Below are 20,791 nucleotides of genomic sequence, written 5' to 3'. Positions count from 1 at the left end.
ATTTTATGAGGAAGTGAGACTGATCTGCCATTTAAATTTTTTTTAGAAATCAAGAAAGACAACTCAATTCAACTACCAAGATTTTTTTTACCCAGCTTTGTAACCTGCGAAATATTAATTGCTGAAAATCCAATTTTCGATTTAAAAAGTTTTCTTTATTTATTTTTTCCAGTTCTCGATCACGTTCTAGGGACAGACGTCGTCGGCGCACACGATCCCGCTCTCGTAGCCGTGACAGGAGGAGTAGCAGCAGGGAACGCAGACGCCGAAGTCCTAGCAGCAGTGAGAGACGTCGAGGTCGTGACAAACACAGTCCTGAGAATTATAAACGTGACAACAAAAGTGCATCGAGGTCCAAAAGCCATTCGCCGTCAAAGTCTGCCAGCCGTTCACGGAGTCGCTCTCCCAGCCAGTCTCGAAGCAGGTCTCGCAGTGTGTCAAAAGTGAAGACGAATGGCGAACAGGATGAGGTTGTTGCGAAGCAGAGTCGGTCTCGATCTCCCACTCGCTCACGAAGTAGGTCCAGAGATAAGTTCTCGAGACAGTCCAGAAGTAGAAGTGCTTCACAAAGCTGAAATGCATCAATTCCTCCCCCCCCTCATTTCTTGTATTTAGCTGATTTTTCATTTAATTCGAAATATGTTTTTCTCTCCCTCCTCCACCTTTTTCCTATTCACCAGAAAACTATTCCTTATTTCTCACTATATCTGGTATATTTCAAATATGTTTGCTTTTTTTGTGGGTTTATAAAACGAGAAATTCATTCTGTGCCACTACTCCATCCCCTTCCTTTTAAAACATTTTTTTAAATAAGCCACCATAACTTTCTGTAATCTTTTTATTTGATTTTTATTTTTTTTAAGTTAATACATTTATAGATGCACTTATTTTTTAAAATATCTAAAAACAAAAACAGTACTTTGGTTTATATCCTTGTAAGTGTATCTTTTATTATGATAATGATGTTGCTTATGCATTTTTTGTGGATCGTCCGATCAGAAGTGTTTTAATGATTTTTATACAAATTCAAACAAATTTATATTCAAATTTACTAAGACTTGAAGATTCAATAAGCTATGAGACTGCAGTACAGTGTTGAAATAAGGCACAGTAAAAGTTATTTAACACTCCAAAAATCATATACAATCATTAAATTCTTAATTTGACTTTGGTACAAGTCCTTTATCTACTGATCTGTATATTCATAACAGGCTGAAACTGTTACGTTTATTTTATTTCATTCAGTCTTTATGATAAATGAAAATATAACAAAAACTGTTGCTTAATTGTTGGCAGAGTATATGCTGGAAATGATAGCAAAAAATAAAAAAGGAGTTGCTTTACCACTAACTTTGTGGCAATACTCCCATCACCAGACTTAATGGTAAGGTAAGCCATTGGTACTAGGTGCAGCTGCTGCCAAATAGTGGTATACATGATCACAGATTTTCATCCAGAATAGCTTCAGGCAAAGATCACAGTGTAGTATCTGTTCTCATGCTGCACTTAAGTTAATTTGTCCTTAGTCAATGGACGGGAAAACCTTTCTGTGCTAAGGCAATTTTTATTTTTGCCTCCTTCTAGGGTGCCCTTTTAGGTTTTTTTTTTTCTCCCACCATTTAAAAAAAACAAAAAAAAAACTATCTTGTGTCACATTTTACTCTTGTGACAAATAACAATAGTTTCATGAGCTATGTTAGCATGGGTAAGGTTTTGTTCATCATTAGCAGACATATATGCATTATTTCATGTATCCACATAAAATTTTATAAGATATATTTTATGTATTGGTTTTCAGTATTTACTTCAACAGTGGCTCAGTATGCAAGTTATGAAGATATATGACAATTAAGTTACATTCCTCATAAGCCTGACAAGTCCTTACGAGGATGAAACTGGAAATTGTGTAGCTTAATTGCCATATGTTTTTATAACTTACGATATATACATACATATAAAATTAGAGATCAGTTATATCTTACTATTATTTAATGTTAATTTTAGAACAATTTACTTCTTTACTTAGAGCAAATCTATTAGAATTTTTGAAATAACTAATGATTTGAATATTGAGGTTTATTACCTCCCTTGAAAATTAATGAACATAATTTAAGAAAGGTTTTGATAATTAATCCTTTTTTCTTAATCACTTTACTGTTAATATTGACAACTATTGTGCGCACACGCAATTATTGAAGATTATTATAAAATGTTTTTAATGTATTTCTAAAAATATCATGAAAAATTCCTAATGCAGTAGTAGTATGTAGTATTGGTTCCAATAACTGAGCCTTTTTTTAGTGTAATATAGATATGATAAATGAAAAAAAATTCTAAATTCATTTCGATTATAGTTGAAACTCTATCTTAGAATATCTAAGCATTTGTTTAGACTTTTTTTTTCTTGTTTTCATAAATTTAAAAAAAAAATCTTTATTGCAATTTGTATGAACATTTTAAGATTTCAGATTCAGTTTTGAAAAATACATATAAGCAGTTGTCATTGCCAAGCGAGTAACTTTTTCTTTCCAACTATATATTTAAGTGATTTTTTTTCCCCCCACTTTTTATTGCTGGTGTCCTTCCGTCCCCTCCTCGTTCTCATGTATTGGGTTTGGACAAAATCCTTTTATTACTTGTTGGGTTTTGGATACATATTTTTGTTCACAAGTTTTTTTTGCATTAATCTGTAAAGGTTTAGAATATTTAATCTTTTAAAAGAAAGGAATTCATATAATTTCTTCTGAATCTTCCTTATTTTATATTTATTGGGTAAGAAACAACAAAAAAAAAACCATCAGCAACCTGAGACCATAAGTTTGGAAGTTGATAGTAAATCTTGTCTGGGGATAAGAATAAACACTACCATTTTTTTGTCAGCCTTTCCATCTCTAAAAAAAAGTAGATAAAAAAAGTAAAATTGAATAAATTACAATATCTCTTGATCTATCTAAAGTTCAAGGAATGATAATGAAAAATCCTTAATTTGTGGATTTTTATCAAAGGATAATCATTAGTAAAAATACAAATGCACTATTGGTTAGCATGAATTCGAAAATATAAAAGAAATGTATAAGAAACTTTTGATGAATCAATAAATGTAAATCATTCAATGTTATTTTCATCATCTTTTGTATTTAATTGCTTTAGTATATTGACCTTTTTATTATCTTGATAGCGTCCAATTTTAAGATAATTACAATTTCTGAACAAAACTTTTACACGTTTCTGGAAAAGTCTGCAGCAGTCAGTCCAGGCTGTTATTACTGACTCCACTGTCATCATAAAGAACTCATGCATCATTTAATCATAGATATAATTTTGATTTAATACTTTATATATTAATAGCTATTGAAATAAATTTTGAAATATTGAGCTTCATCTACCCTTTGGAAATTGATTTCTATTCTGAGCTATCTAAACTTTTACTTTTGTATTACATAAGACTTGTTATAATTTCTCTCTCCACAAGTCTCAAGATTAGGAGAATTTATCTTCTCTTGTAACACTAGCCGACAAAGTGAATGTCTCATTAATTTTCTCTTACATTGAAATTGTTGTGATCTCTTGAAATTAAAGGTTGTGTGAATAAAGAAAAGTAAAGTGTTGTTGTGAGGGGAGGCAAAGAAGAATGAAGAGTTTACGCCCTTCGTTCCTTGTTTGTCAACTGAAGAGATTTCATGTTGATTCTTTGCTGGCATTCCCCACCCGATTTTTTTTTTTTATCTTACTAAATATTAAAAATCTGAATAGTCATTTACTGGAGAAACAGGAATAATTACAGTTAATTTAAAAAAAAAGAAAGAAAAAAAGCTTTTCCAAAAATTGTAATTTTCAATCTTCTAATTTGAACAGTTAGAACATCCGCTTCAGATTATGGCTACCTCCATCAACCCTTGCTTGTCAGACTGGGGCACTTTAAACATACCCCCCCCCCCTCCTCTTTTTGCTTCTTTTAATGTCTAATACTTGTCTTGAATCATTTTTCTTGTATAGGAATTTAAAATGCTGTCTTCTAATTTGTGGCATTAACACTCTCCAGACTTTTCCCCTCTATTCGTCCTAGCTCTTATTTCTCCACTGCTCCCTATCACAATTAGCTTAAGCCTTTTAAAAACAGAGCACCCATGGTTTTCCACTTCCTTGAATAAAAACTGCATAAAACTTGCTGCCGTAATAGCAGCAAAACGTAAGCTAGAGCACTTTCTTTTTCTCCTATGTGGGCTTTTTGGGATGACTACAACCAATATTATGGTTTATATCCTGGTTTTGATAGTGTTCGATACAATATAAGGGGAACAATTTGCATGACGCTAGAAGATTCATTTCAACTCCGTGATAGGCTGATTTTTGCTTGTTTTTTCAATATGGCTTTCAATTTTGATTTTCTGTTTTGTTTATTTTACACAATCCTTGGATTGCAGTTTGAAGTGTGGAAATCCATTAATTCCAGTCCTTTTTTTTTTATTTCACTACATAGGATGATTATTTTCTGATGGCTTATAAATCCAATTCTCACTTAGATGAGCCTCGTGTTCAAAGAGTGACAGTGGATTCTCTGAGGTTGTGTCGCTCCATCATTCCTATCATCTTTTAATTTTTTTTGTCATTTTTTTATTTATTTTTTTTTCCTGAAGATCTTTTCACCAAACAATGCCTTTTTTTTTTTTTTTTTTTTTTTTTTTTTTGTCGTCATTTCCCAGCAGTTAGGATTAATATCAATTTTTGGCTATTCTTGATATGACAATTCCCATTTTAAAAAATAAAAATAAATTCTTACATTTTATGCAGATTTGTTATTGTGTCGACATGTTTTTTACAAATTTAAGTGGGTGAAAAAAAATATAAGATTATAAAATCTCATGTTTTTGAAAAGAAGTTGTACTTCTGCTCAACTTACGTTCCTACAACTGTGAAGGAGGGTTAAACTTTGGGTGGGCATTTTGATGTGACTACTCATAAATAAGATTTTAATGATTTTGTTTTTACAAAAACTTAGAATCATACTTGTCTACATAAGAATGAGGCTGCAAAAGAAAATATGAATCTTATTAAATTTTTTTGCAGAGATTATGGCCAGAAACAGTTTAAAAGTTTTTATTTTAATTTTTTTCGCGGTTTCTTTCAGAACTTTAGTGTCGCAAATAAACCATAAACATTTACATAAATAAAAATACTACCAAAACAGATAATCTTACAGGATAGTTAACAGTTGAGAAAAAAAACAAAAAAAAACATACCTTTCACCTAACACATGTAAATTTAATTTTCTGATTTTGCATAACTTTGGTGGAAATTGGTTAGATTTCTGAATTTAGCAATTGTTAATTTGAATTATGGGAACACAAAGAAAAGCAGACTTTTTCTTTCTTTTTTTTTTTTTTTTACTTTTCTTTATTTTTCCTCTCCTTTTTTCTTTTTCCTCTCCTTTTTTCTTTTTTCTCTCCTTTTCTTTTTTCTCTTTTCTCTTCTCTTTTTTCTCTGTCTTTTTTCTTGTTCCTCTCTCTCTTTTTTTCTCTCCTTTCTTTTTCCTCTCCTTTCTTTTTCCCCCACCACTAATTTCAGGATTAAAAGATAAGCTATAAAAACTGACTTATCTTTACCACTAAGTTTGGGAATTGAGTTAGTGGTAGGGCATTTAATTTTTTATTGTTCGATCACCAACAATAGAGGGTCAAGCAGCTATTTTGATTCTCATTGGAAGAAAACTTTTGAGAAAATTTTAATTTGAAATTAAAAACTTAGTCTGATTGATAAAAATTTTAATGTACTTGCCAAAACTTTTGTTGTAATTTTTTTGTTTTTATGATTTATCAACTGTTAATTATACTGCATGATTATTGTAAATTATCTCCCCTCATTTTAATAATATTGAAAGTGGCCAACATTTCTCTTTTTTTTCTGAGTGTATAAAAACTATTTATTATTGCATTTTATAACGTTTTCTTTCTTTCTTCACTCCATTATAACATAAAACAAACAAAAAAAAATGTTTCATGGCTTCATACAAATATTTTAAAATTTTTATTGGTAAAACAGCTAATAAAAAAAGGTGGGAGAGAAGACTCAGCCTTGAACTTCCTCCTCTTTTTAAAATTTTTCTTCATTAATCAAATAGCCACCATTTTTGCTGTTCCACCCCTCCCCCTTGCTCGTATTATTTTGCAATATCGTAACCACTCCCTCCTTCCTCGGAATGATAGAGAAATTGTCCACTCTGTTTCAATTCCTTCCCCCCTCCCAACTTACCCAATCATTTCTTAACTTATTGAGCAGCTGAAATCCAAGACTGTTGTCATGGAAACCAAAGTTTAAAAAAAAAAAACTATTGCAGTGTAGCATGTAATGTCCTGCCATCTTAATAAAAATAAACAAGGAATATTGGAACTTTTTTTTTTTTTTTTGTCACTTTTACTTTTGAAAAAATAATTTTTCTTTTTATTTAAATGGTTAACCTTTAAAAAAAAAAAAAGTTGCCAAATTTTATCAATTTGTTTTGTCTGACTTTGCAACTGGTCACTGGATAAATTATTTTGCACTATTTGTTTTCTGATTTTTGCAGATTAGTCGATTGGAAAAATTATTTATTGTATAACAGATAATTTGTTCAACAAGATTTTTTATTGGATACACCATTATTTTAATATTTAAATTTAATTTTTAATAAATTTTGATTTTATGTTTTGAACAAAATATACCTTATAAATACCCTTAGTCCAGGTGGTAACATCCCCTCCCCCAAGAATGAACCAAGGAAAAAAAATAATGGTCGCCACCTATCTTAGGGTTAATCGTAAGATTAAAGTATTTTTAATTTGCCCTGTCAACGATTGAAAAATCAGATAAACTCGTTGATAAAATTTGGTAGCTATTTTAAAAGCTATTTGCTTCAATAAAAAATTTTTTTTCTTGTAGCACTAACTAAAATATCCTAACCTCAAAGTAGGTCCATCATATTAACACTTCAATGAGAACAAGGATAGCTCATAATCACAAACATGTTTTATAATTAAAATTTCTGAAAATCCACCCCCATAACAAAAAAAAAAAAAAATGATGGATGTATCTGATGAAATAAAAATATATTCCAAAAATCATGTAAATTAAGTAGTTGGTCTTGGTAACATTCACTTTCAAGATTGATTTATATAAGAAAATCAAATTTTATGAGCATCCAAAGAGTGACTGTCATTTGCCTGCCATTTTGAGAAAAAATTGAAAAACATACTTGATTTGTTATAATGACTACTATTTCCATTAATCACTTAAAAAAAATTTTTTTTGTTGAAATAAAACTACTTGATCAATTTACATGATTTTTGGTGTACGATATTTTTGTCACAGGTATGTACATCATACAGATTTTTCTTTGATTTGTTTTAACCTCTGGTGAATTTCTGTCAAGAACCAAATCCTTTGTCAGCATGCACATTGGAAGAACTCACAAAAGATGAATGATAAACGCTAATTAAGTGATGGTTCTCTCATACTCTACTTTGATTTGATGGACGTCTCTGCTTTCTATAGCATTCCTCCAAGTTAAATAAAGGCTTGAGAGTGAATGTTGTAAAGACTTGGATCTTAGTACAACTGTGAGAGCTCTTGAACATGAGCTAAAGAGGAACAAATGGGTTTCATGAAATTCTTAGCATACCTAAAATAGTGGTGAGGACAACACATTAAAGTGGCACTCAGCCTAAGCGGCTTGAACTGGCTTCCTCTGAAAGAGAAAGGGATAACCAAATTCCCACCTGGTCTCCAGTCTCTTGAATATCGATGTCATGAGAGATGACGACATTAGGATTATGCAGTTATTGCAGAAAAGTGTTATTTTCCTACATACACCTAGTATTTCCAAATGGTCACCTAGCTACTACTGACTAAGTTTAACCTCATTTAACTTTGATCATATTTCTAAAGGGATTATACATAGTTAAATCTTTTTTCCTTTTTGAGCATCAGATTGTTCAAGCAATGTACAGAAATGCTTAAAGTTGTCACAATCAACATCACATTTAGTGACATCTTTAACATCAGGGTTCTGAGTTTTGTACAGGTTGTCTGGAAGAGATGCTGCTGTATGTTGATTTAGTACTTCTCTGAAACAATGGAGGATCTACTTAAGTTAAAGAATGGAGGAATCTTATGGAAGGTAAACGTTTGAGATTAAATGTTACTAAGATATTTTGGATATAGTATTCATGTTGCATTCAGTTCTTTTGTAAGGTTTTTATTCTTCAAGCTATTTGTATCTTCCATGACTAGTTTGTACTGTTTGGTTGTTTTTTAGTGGATTTTATCGTTTGTGTTCCCTGCCCTGCAGAACATGTATTAGTTCTGCAATAGGAGAGGGAAAAGGGTTACAGTATTAATGTTTGGTATATTTTAAGTTAGGAAACCGGTTAGGAAGTGGGGGAGATATGAAGGGAAGGTGGGGGGTGGAGCATAAAGTTTTGCAAAAGGAAGTAGAAAAACAAAAAGCATCAATATCAGGTGCATTCTATTTCAGGAAGCCAATATCTTCAGACAGCTTGATCTGGTAGCACCAGAAAAGGAATTGGGTGCAGTTCAGTCTTTTGTGGTACTTGTAAGTATTGGGTATACAAGAAGTGCAGTGGAATTATGGGTAGCTTAAGAGAGGATACCCTGTTTATATTGTATGAGTAACTTCTGAGAAATTATCTTGCAGCTACACAAGCTATTACTCAACTTGAACACCGTTTTTCATAGATCAGGTGGTCACTGATAATGGACCCCAATTTTATAGCCAGGACTTTTCTACCTTCACAAGAAAGTGGTGTTTTACACACACCTGTCAGTCCTTACAACAGCAAGGTAAATAGAAAAGTTAAATCTGCGGTGAAGATGGCAAAGAAACGATGGAAGATAAGGCTTATTCATATCTTGCAATGTTGGATCACAGGAATATGCCAGCTAAACAAAACAACGAAACAGAAACTAATGTCCAGAAAAACAAATACATTCTTCCAACCAGAGATCTACTCAAACGAGAATTACTCCAAAAGTTAAACAAGATAATGAAGCAGGAAGCAAGATCATTATTTTCACCACAAAGTAAATTTGTGATTATACTATATTTCTAAAGGGGTTGTATGGAGTTGGATCTTTTTTTTTTTTTTTTTCTTTAAATTGATTATATAATTACTTAATTTTTGGTAGGTTTTTAAAGAGACTTCGTCAACCTTATAACCCACCTTTGTGATTGAGTGCAATTTAAGCAATCTGTCACAGGAATATATTGTTTCTCTGACATCATCTATATATTTACTGTTGATGCCATTGTATCTGCAAGAACATCTAATGCACAAGGAATGTATTAAAATGTCCAACGTTGTGTTAGAATTAACAGCACATTTAGTGACATGTTTAATATTAAAGTGAGATTACATCAGGGTTCTAAGTTTGCTGCTTTTCATTTGTGTCTTAGAGGCATTGCCCAAGGAGTTTTGTACGAGTTGTCTGGAAGAGATGCTGTTGTATTTGGTACTTATCTGTGAAACAACGGAAGATCTACTTAAAGAATGGAGGAATCCATTGGAAGGTAAAGTCTTGAGATTGAATGTTACTAAGAATCAAAGTGCTGATCAGTGGTTGAAGTGTTGGAATGCCCCCCCCCCAAAGGACGGTTCCTGTGCTCAGTTTGTGGAAAAGGAGTGCAATTCAATTCAAGTGCAGTGGAATTACTGGTAGGTTTAAAGAGGATAACGAGAAGTGGGAAAAGACAACGATAAGTAACAAAAGAACAGGAAGTAGGTTAACCAACTTGCATCCCGGATTTGTGGTACAGATAAAATGTCAAAAAGTCATTGTGTTGCAGAAACTGGATGAAAAGTCGAAGTCATTGCAGAGCTATATCAAAGTTAATGAGGAGCTTCAGCTTCATCGATGGATTTGAGAAAAAAAGCAGGCTTCCCCATTAGCATGACTGATCTAACAACCATACCACTTGCATAGTACCAGTGAATGTGGGACTAGGTACAGAAGAAAGGGGAAGTATGTTTAATTCTGGCTTTTTATTTGAAGGGTAGGAGTGACCACAAATGTAGATGGGGACGGGTTAAGCAAAAATATAGAGCATTTTACATTTTTACTCTTGAAAAAACCTGCAGCGAAACGTCGAGTTTTTAGGTCTTTCCACCGCCGTTTTTATCATTTTATATATTCTGTAAAAAAAAAAAAAAAAATGCACCTTTATAAAGTTTATTCTTCACTTAATAATCGGTGAAAATTTCATACTGATTTTTGGTAGATTTTTAAAGAGACTCCGTCAAAACGAACCTTACACACGAATTCCATTTTATCTGTTGCTATATAAAACTGTCTGCACACGTTGCGTTGTCTCTTATGCATAAAAAGTTAATGAAACATTTAAATAACGCAAATATGTCACACAGATAAATTATTTGGTGTTTATTTCCCAACTATATTTAGTTTAAACCTTTTATCGGCAAGTTATAGTTTCTGGGAGAGGGTTATAAAATTGTAATAAACAAAACCAAAGGGGAGGGGAATTATTTTTATTTTTTTGGTAAAAGTTATCTCCCTTAGAAGGATGAATATTTAAACGACTTTCTTGGCCCGAAGGCCAAGATCGCAGTATGATGTGGTCTGATGCAACATTTCACCTTTTCTGTCCTCGGCCAGTGGAGGAGAAATCCTTTATGAGTGAGACAATTTTTATTTTTGTTCAGAGTGCCCGTTTTTGGGGAGCTGGATTTTCCTCACATTAAAAAACTGGCGCTGTTTTACAATTTGTTATTGTGCAGAGGGCGACAATTCTCGTTTCCTAAGAGATTCATTCCTTTTTTCATCTTTATAATTTAGGACGCTCGATCTGGCGATATTTTTTATTAAATCAAAACATTAAAAAAAAAGAAAATTGTGACGAATTTTTTTTTTTTATGTAACAAAGTTGATAACATTAATGATACAAAATGTAGTCTTTGTGACTATAAAGAGAATCGTTTCTGTTTTCATATCAATTTATTAAGCTAAAACAAATGAACCATTGAACCAACGATATTTTCATTAGATGAAAACATTTTTTTAAAAAGTACCTGCACTTTTTTTTTTTTTAATTAAAAAGTAAATGTTATGGTAAGTTTTTTTATTTATTTTTTTATAAATAAAAATTACGATTCCTCTACAATCATCGTCGCATTTTCATTTTTTGTAATGTTAAAAAACTAGATGTTTGTGTTATTATTATTATAAACTACAGTAAAAAAAAAAAAAAAAAAAAAAAAAATTACCACAATTTTTTAAGAACCTTACTATAACATAGACACACTGTTGGTAATGTCTTAAACGAAATTGCAAGAAGCATTAAGCCCATAGCAAGACCTATTTTAAACCAAACTCATCAGCAAAAACGTTTGGCTTGGGCTCAGAAATACATGAAAACTAGCTTTGAAAATGTTCTTTTCGCCGATGAGACCAGAGCAACCCTTGATGGGCCAGATGGGTGGGCCAAAGTTTGCAGTCCTGAGAGACATCAAATTCTCAAGTCAACCACATGACCCAGTACCAAAGCACTACTTAACACCACCACCCACTCTAACCTTTGATCAGAGGAAGCAGAAAGGACTCAATGACTCACATACCAGCCTTATTCACCTCATGCGCACATGCTTACACACTAACAAGATTCAGGTAAACAGAAACGAATGACTACTCACAGCTATATATGCACTAATAAGAACAAGGTAAACCCAATACACACACACACTCATACACACAATGTCATGCTGCCAAATACTCACATTACGTATATTACTTACGCATGCATATTTTTGCTATGAACACATTTATTCACCAAACACGTGTTGTAGTATAAAAATTTACAAACATGAAAATAACTTTATATTCTTATTTCTTGTATAAAAATGTTTTGTTATAAGTAGCGCAGTGACAACAGAATATTCTTTTTTGTTTTGACTCTCGAGTATATATCAGTTAATATTTTATGTTTTTATCGAGTGATGTGGTTCTCGGTTGATTAACTGAGTCAAAACAATGAAAATAATATGCTGTTGTCACATCACTACTTATTAGCTTTCGTTTTTCTGGGTTTTTTTTTTTCGTTTACAAACCACTGTTTATGTTTTAGGTTGCACTTACTACATGGTGACCCTCTATTCTCTCAATGTTTCGTTTTATTTCCATTTTTATATGCATGCATGTTCCATACATATCCATTCATAGTATTCCTTCACTCAAATATAACTTTTGACTCAATTCATATGAAAATGTTGGTGTTTCTTGGTACTACCCAATGAGATAGCACCAAGAAACACCAACATTTTTAGTAGAGGCCAAAATGGCCTCTACTAAAACTAGAGACAATACCACACAGTCATCAATCAATTAATGGTGAAACAAACAAAGAAAGCACTCAAATATCAGTTTTTGGTAATTTATCAATTATTTATTAGTAACTTTTTGAAATCATATCAGCAGTATAGCGTTTAATATTTACGAAACAAAAGCATCATTTTATTTTCTTGAGACAAATACCAAAAGTTCCATAAAAAATTGAAAAAATAAATTGTAAGAAACACAGTAACAGAGTTAAAAAGAAAGAAAGAAGCGTGAAAACTTATATTTTGAATTAAAAAAAAAAATTAATAAAAAATATTACCGCAGTGGAAAGCACTTTAAATTAGATGGATGGAAAATGTTTGGTGACACTTCAGTTTAAGCTTCCCAAAATCCAACATGGCTGCCACACAATTTTATAGAAAATAATATATTTCAGTGATTTAATTAGACCATTTGACGAAAATAAATATAAATGTTTTAGATGGATTGTTATATTCACGTTTCGGCTGATGTAAACACCACTACATCATTTTCAAACTTAGGAGTTGCTAAACTTTTCTGGAAACTATACAGAATTTATAACTGAACCCTTTATTTAATCCACTTTAGTAGATTGTCCTTGTTTCATTAGCCATCACCAATAGAAGTCTGGTTTGGGTGTTTTGTTTTATGGCATATCAACTCTTTTTGGATTATTTAATGTTGAATTGAGTAATTTTATGAAAAGTTGTACACTTCGAGTTCTTTACATCTTTAAATGTTTATAGTGTTTGCTTGTGTCTTTTTGCAAAGGAAACGTTTTGGTTTTGACTTTACAGAACATGATTAAGTTTTGCAAAGGAGAAAAAAAACAATAACATGAATCATATTATTTGGATTCATCGGACTACTGTTCTCATCTTGTGTGATTTTCACAACGTTTCAGTCGATGTAACCTCTGACCTTCTTCAGGTGTATCTTGTCAAACTCGAGAATGTTTCTGCCGAACTCAGGAATTTGGTTCCGCTCGAAATTCTGTCCAAATTCCCAAGTTCAACAGAAACATTTCGGAATTTGACAAGGTACATCTGAAGAAGGTCAGAGGTTACATCGACCGAATCATTGTGAAAATCACACTCAAGATGAGAACAGTAGTTCGATGAATCCAAATAATATGAATAACCAATCCTCATCACAAAAATTCAGAAACGTTAATAACATTAATGTTTGGTGAATTTTCAGTTAAAAAGCACCAGTAGAGATGTTCTACAGCTTAGCTTCTTAATTATTATAGCTTGAATAATAAAAATTACACCTAGTAACGGCTGACAGAACGAGAACAATCTACTTTTGTAGATGAAATAAAGGGGTTCAATTCAGAATCCCATTAAGATTCTCAAGTTTGACAAAGATTCCTTTGATAATGGCTGATAGGATAACAGTTACTCCATTTTATTTTTCCTACTAATTCCCATACAGGTTCTACCCCCACCCCCCTTTTTTTTTTACCTCCCTTCATAACCAATTTTCCTTCAGAGATATCTATGTATCTCTTATTTTACTCTCACTCTTTTTTTTTTCCCATAGTGGCACTGACTACATCCCTTTTGCCATATCCACACCTCATCTAAGCTACTAATGGCTTTTCTCCCCATATATGTGCCACCTTCAAGAACTCCACCGCCCTCGTTTTCTATTCTCTCTCCATCTGTATTTTGTGTATAAATTCATTTCCAATTATGAATAAGCTTCTAATAAAGTAAACACATTATATAACATGGAAAATGAGAAGTCATGAAAAAAAGGGAGATAAAAAAGGTGGCAAAAATATCTTTGTATTTTAAGCAAAAACATGCTATTAGCAACAACAGAATTTTTTTCTTTCCTGTCTAAAAGCTCGTCTCTCTCTCGCTCTCAAATTTCAGCAGCAGTTAATACTTTTTTACCTTGAAAAATTAAAGAAGGAATACAGAAATCAATGTTTATAAATTTCTTGAAATCTATAAACATAGAAAATATTGAAAACGATTGCATTAAATTCCTTGGTAAAAACTGACTTGTACTATATCATTTTTAAATTCTTTAGTATACCTGTTTGATTTTCTATAGAAAATAGTCATTTTAATTTAATCTTCTTGTAAGCCTCTCATTATATATATATATATATATATATATATATATATATATATACACACACACACACACACACACACACATAGTACAATTATTATAATCAAAGATAACACATATATACCAATGTTTCAACCTTACAATCTAATCAAAGCCAGATGGAGAAAAACATTTCGTTGTAATGAAATCGAAAGATCAAACATTTCTTATGGAGATTTAAGCTTCAATAATATTATTAATACTATAATTGCTCTACTTGTTAGAGTATCGAGCACTTTGAAATTAAATACAAACTATTTACCAATTAAATAAACTGACTAAATTTAATGATAACCCTGGATACGTATATATAAGTAGCTTCTTCAGTCTTGACAGACTATGGATACCCAATGTAAAGGTGTCTGCGCATTAAATTTTTCTGGCAAGAGTTGCACAATCTCCAACCACACTTCTCCCGAGTCAGTACTGTTAAATACTAGTGGCAAGTGGAGGTTCAAAACGACTGGAAACAATGCCAAGATAAGTGGAGAGAACAGCATCTAGATTTCCCAAATGGTTACCCATCTGATACTAGCCAGGCTCAACATTGCTTAACTTTGGTGATCTGATGAAAACCAGTGTGTCAACGTCATTATGCCATATTATATATATATATATATATATATATATATATATATATATATATATATAAATATATATAAAAAATATATGTAAAAAGAGGCAGATAGAGAAAATGAATCTCTCATGAGAAAGCATTTTTATTTTCTATAGCTGTTTCTTTAATAGTAAACAATCAATTTACAAATTTGAACTCTATAATATATATATATATATATATATATATATATATATATATATATATGAGAGAGAGAGAGAGAGGTAATTTATAGAAGGCAATACAATGCAGAAGTGTAATGGATAGACAAACTGAAGGAAATTAAAATGGTGAAATAAGCTATGCAGAATCATTTTTTATTGATATTTATGTATTTTTATTCTTATATTTTATATTTGCATTGGGTTCTTACGTTCTTTCTTATAGTAGAATAGAAGTTCTGTATTGTATGATATTTAATGAAAATTTCCCTTCCTCAGATATGCGTCGATTTTAGTTCAAACATGCAGATCGTTAGTATATCTATTTGATTTTGTGTGTGTGTGTGTGTGTGTATAAAGATAGACAGATAGATAAAAATATACCAAGCTAGGTTTCAGAAATAGAAATTTATTAAAAGAAATTAAAATATGTACGTTGTTCAAAGCACCATCTATAAAATGATGTCAATCACATTTTTAAAAGCAGACCAAATAACAATTCGTCTGACATATCTCTATTTGATTCAAGCCAGCCTATTTTTTTTTTTGTTGTTAATTTTCCTCAATATGTTATTGGCATGGATATAGTATTCTTTGCTTCAGCTTTTTTCCTGAAAATATTTATTCTGTTTAAAGGAAGCTGTTAGGATGGAGACATACCTTTAAGGTGCCCCTGTTGGTCTGCATTAAACCAAACGACACATTAATATCTAGATTATAATTAATAAAATCATCTCGTTTACTCTCTTAAAATAGGAGAAAGATGAAAAGCCCCCCCCCCCCAAAAAAAGATGACTAATGAAAAAATTGGTGAATTTTCTTTCACTTTATTTATTTTTTTAATTAAAAGAATATATTTTTTAGAACGTCTGTATATTATGTAGGTACTATTGCCTTCTATTATGAAAAACGTCATGTCTACATATTGTTTGTTTATTTACTTAATTATTTTTGATTGTTTATTTACTTAATTATTTTATATATAACACAACTTACTTAAGAAACTAAGTCATTGGTGGTTAACTCAAGGTTTGTTTATAGGTGTTAATTCAGTGAATCCTTACTGTGTTTATAAAATAATACTCAATAACAAGTAGATAAAATATATTAATTTAGCAAATGTTTTAACTCCATATTCGCAAACACGTTTCAGCTGAGTTTCCACAGATGAGAATCTGCAGAAGTTCAGTTGATTGCCATCTTGAACTTAAACATATCTACAAATATTTAGCCCAAAATCTTTTGTTTTTCTTTTTTATTTGGAGAGAAGGTGTTTCGTTTTATTGCATATCAAGCCTTTTTAGGTTATTTAATATCTGATGAAGTCATTTTGATTTTATACTTCAGGTTCTTTACATTTTTAAATATGCTTGATTTTTGTTTGGTTTGATTATTTTGTTTTACGGTATATCAACCCTTTTTGGATTATTTAATGCCAAATCCAGTAATTTTGGAAAAACTTTTATGCTTCAAGTTCTTTATATCTTCAAATAATATATCATTGAGTTTGGGTGTGTTGTTTTATTTTACAGTATATCAACCTGTCTTGGAGTATTTGATGCTGAATTCAAAAATTTTGGAAAAAGTCTTTACGCTTCAAGTTTTTTATATCTTTAAATATCTATTGCTGATTTAAGTCAGAAAGTTAGTGTCTTAAATTTGATCTGGTAGAAAATCTTTATACTAAATAAATATATAACTCAACTTGTTATTTAGCATTGTTATATAAACACAGTAAGAATTCCTTGGATTAACTCCCATAAACAAAGACTCCCTGGAATGATTATATATATATATATATATATATATACACATACACACACACACACACATTGCATGGAAATATTTCAAATAACACCATAGCAATTATATTTTTATTGTTTTTCGCATAATTGCCAAAATTTGAAATGAAAATTATTTCTTTGCTTTTCTGTAAATAAAGAAGATTACAGCTTTGATAAATTGTTGCTCCTAAAGTGTATACTTTTTGCTATTATATATATATATATATATATATATATATATATATATATATATATATGAAAGTCATGTTTTAGAAAGCATTGCAGATATTTGAATTACAATTACAAATTACAATTTTTATTTTTGTACCGTTTCTCCACGTTAAAAAACGACCCTGGTGTCTAACTCTGTCCCGTGGGGAGGCATAGTAAATAGGTACAATTACAAATGGTGCCATTGATTTTAATTAAAAGTTAAAAAATAAATTTTAAAAATCGTGTTGTTTTGGTTTATAACCGTTTTTAATTGAAATTCATATATATATATATATATATATATATATATATATATATAATTTTTTTTCAAACGTAATTAAATAATTCTATAACACAATTAAAATGATCACATATTTTAAAGAGTTTCAAGGGAGATAACTCAGCCTAAAATGTCAGCACATTTATAACAGGTTAAAAAAAAAGGAAGAATAAAATGGCTTCACTTTCGAAGAAAGTAATGCATGCTTTTTCTCTCCTCATTGAAATGAGGGGATCAGAATGGCGGATCATGAAGATGAAAGAACCATCAAGATGGAGAGGGAGGATGTTTCCAAGATGTTATTATTTCTCTTCATGATGACATTTTCCACTTTTGGAACGCTTTGGCACCGTCTGTCTTCCATTCTTCACTGCTTATACAAGATTCTTCAAACTCTGGCGAAGAACATAATGTACACGCTCCAACATATGCCGCATGATATCGTTGTGGAGAGGCATGAACCTGAAACAATAAAACAAGGGAATAGAAAAATGCTTTGATAAAATAGAAACTGACATAACACTTCAAATATGCCTTGAGCAACATTTCAAATATGCCTTGAACAACACATCAAATATGTATTGAATCGCAATTTGAATAAACCTTGAATTAAATTTTTAAGGCTAAGTAAGAAAATTAAATACGAAGGAATTAATATTAGTCTTTCTTTCATAAGGAATTAATTTTAGTCTCTCTCCTTGAAAACAAACTCCTCTTCCGAATAAAACCTTTCAAACAGCCACAAGTCTGTTTCCAATCATGAGTTTTATTTGTCTTGAATTAACAGAAGATCACAATTACTGGAGAATCTACTCATGGAAAACAACACTCAAAATAAGGATCGTATGTATGTAAAAAAAAGCAAACTTTTATTAATTCTGTACTTGATCGCTCACCAATGAAAACCCACAAGAGTTGCACAATCTCCAACCACACCTTTTCTGAGTCAACACATTCAGTATATGTGTTGGTTTTTGAACATATGCACATTCAATGTATGTGTTGGTTTTTGAACATATGCACATTTAATATATGTGTTGGTTTTGTGTGTCTGCAGAGATGGCAGCATTGCCGATGTGTAGGTCATGAATTCTGATGAACAAAAGGCAACCAACAATTCCTCAGCATTCCAACCACCATGAAGTCACTTATACAGGTGGGAACAATAAAATTGTCACACTAGAAAAGATGACAGGATTCCATTTTTGTTTGATGAAAACCGTTTTTTTTTTGTTTTTTTTTGCAGACTATCTACTAGTTTGTCAGTTGTGTACAAATTCCAAGAGCGATAGGAGCCTTCTATAATGTCTGAAAGTGACACAGTGTTCAACGAGCAAGATCAGAGATGCGCCACTGTACAACTCATGCTCTTTACTGATCCAAATTATGACAACAGGACCATTGTCAGCACCCTCAAAATGCAAATCTGAATAACAGGGTGATGAAAACAAAGTTTCTGGTCACAGTTTGGTGTGGTTTCAAATGAGGTCGACATCATGCCACCTCACATCTTCAATTTGAAAGTCAACACCAAAGTGTACCTGGATGTGGTGATCCCCTGGTGCAATCAGGTGGCCACTGGCAGAATCTGGGGGTGGCAGCAGTATTTGACGTCAGAAGGAGTGCTATGACTTCGTACTCTTCTCTCACTGACCTCCCCCCCCCTCCTCATGCAATCTGAATCTGCTGGACTACTTCATTTAGTCATACATCAAGAACATTACCAACATGACCTCCCACAACACCAAAGCCAGCATGATCGCTGCCATTCGCTGATACTTGTAGAAAAGCATGCTCCCAGTTCCAGACCTGTATTGAGGCAGTGATTGAGGCTGAAGTCAGCTACATTGAATGGATGACAGCTCTACTACATAATCAAGTTACTTGAATTGATTTTTTTCAATAAAAGTTTAAAAATAATGTGGTTTTTTTTTCTTTAGGGGCGACATTTTTATCGTTCCACCCTGTACAGTAACAGACAAGACTGAATTGCTTGGTTTGGCCTAGACTCCACTTTGAGCTCCACAAACCACTCCCTTCTAATTTTCCACTATGAAACTACATTATATGATCTGATCATACACTTTTTATGGAAATTGCTCCAGACAAGGCATGAAGCTACTTGATGTGAGAAGCTTAAAAAATACTTCAAGGTAAAAATCAGCCAATGCTAAGTGTGAGATAGACTCCAATCCAGAAAACAGCAATTATTTCCCCTTTGTAAGAAACATCGCTCATAGAACAAAATAAGGAAAGTGAGAATTATGAGGTTATCGAAAGGTTCACTTTCTAGTCATCATAAAAATTAATTTCACCATTAACGATTATTACACAATGATTCCTTACATTCATTAACACTTATCCTCGAATGGCCTTTGGGCCTTGATAAATAGTGACCCCCCCCCACAAGTCAAAAAACAAAAAAAAACATGTGTGAACCAGATCCCGCCCTTGCTATAATAAAGAAATGCTCTGTGTTTTGGTGTTAGAGGTTAAATAAATGACGAGGAAGACACAGTAACGATTAAATAAACAAAATACATAAAACTACATCATGAATTATATCTTTGCTCATAGCAAGGTGAACGACCATCCTCTTCACATGTCTGTCTCCGATTTTTACTTAAACTGCTTCTTGTTACCCGGAAGTGACGTCATGGAATAGTTCATTATTCCCGGTAGTAGGGGTGTATCCCCAAAATTAAGCTGGATCCTGTACTCTCCAAACTATAACAAATGCCTTGCAGAATCTTGCTTTCCTGATAGCTGGAAAATTGCCTCTGTTGTATCAGTTTTCAAAAACTCTAATGTAGAACTGACCTGCAAAATTGTCTCATAAGTCTCTTTCTGCTTTTTTGCTAAAATCTTTGAACCGTTAATCAATCAGGCAGTAGTGCATCAACTCAAAACTGCTAAATTTCTCTCTGACCAACAATATAAATGTAGGCAATCTTGTTCTATTGTGGATATCCTAACAGTTATCTTTGGACATCTTTACTGCATAAGTAAAACTAGAATGGTAGTGCTAGATATCTCAAAGGCCTTGATAAGGTATCACATGAAGGTCTTTTCAAGAAAATCAACTTTTAAAGTATTACTGGACGAATATTTAATATGATCAAATCGTTATTTTGCTGATCATATTAGATATTAGTCCAGATAGTTCTTGATGGCCGTACATCTAAATAACATCATTGTGGGTATTTCCCGATTCCGATACAATTAATGATTCCTTACTGAATTCCAG

The 20,791-nt window shown here is 31.9% G+C and overlaps 2 protein-coding genes across 4 annotated transcripts in view; one reads left to right on the top strand and one right to left on the bottom strand.

Annotated features, from left to right (window-relative positions):
• LOC145265463 (uncharacterized) overlaps positions 1–6,379 on the top strand; it is a 69,444-nt gene extending 63,065 nt beyond the window's left edge. For both annotated transcript variants that reach the window (XM_080121326.1, XM_080121327.1), the window contains one exon: positions 173–6,379. In XM_080121326.1, coding sequence (XP_079977452.1) covers positions 173–575 — 403 coding nt within the window. In that variant the 3' untranslated portion in view covers positions 576–6,379. The remainder of the gene's footprint in view (positions 1–172) is intronic.
• A 6,047-nt stretch (positions 6,380–12,426) lies between these two features.
• Positions 12,427–20,791, bottom strand: part of LOC145265460 (uncharacterized) — a 317,648-nt gene continuing 309,283 nt past the window's right edge. For both annotated transcript variants that reach the window (XM_080121322.1, XM_080121323.1), the window contains one exon: positions 12,427–18,006. In XM_080121322.1, the coding sequence (XP_079977448.1) occupies positions 17,857–18,006 (150 nt within the window). In that variant the 3' untranslated portion in view covers positions 12,427–17,856. The remainder of the gene's footprint in view (positions 18,007–20,791) is intronic.

This window comes from Euprymna scolopes, chromosome 40 (genome assembly GCF_053919585.1).
Source record: "Euprymna scolopes isolate OS-2025 chromosome 40, ASM5391958v1, whole genome shotgun sequence".
NCBI lineage: Eukaryota > Metazoa > Mollusca > Cephalopoda > Sepiida > Sepiolidae > Euprymna > Euprymna scolopes.
This window is presented reverse-complemented; position numbering and strand designations above follow the sequence as displayed.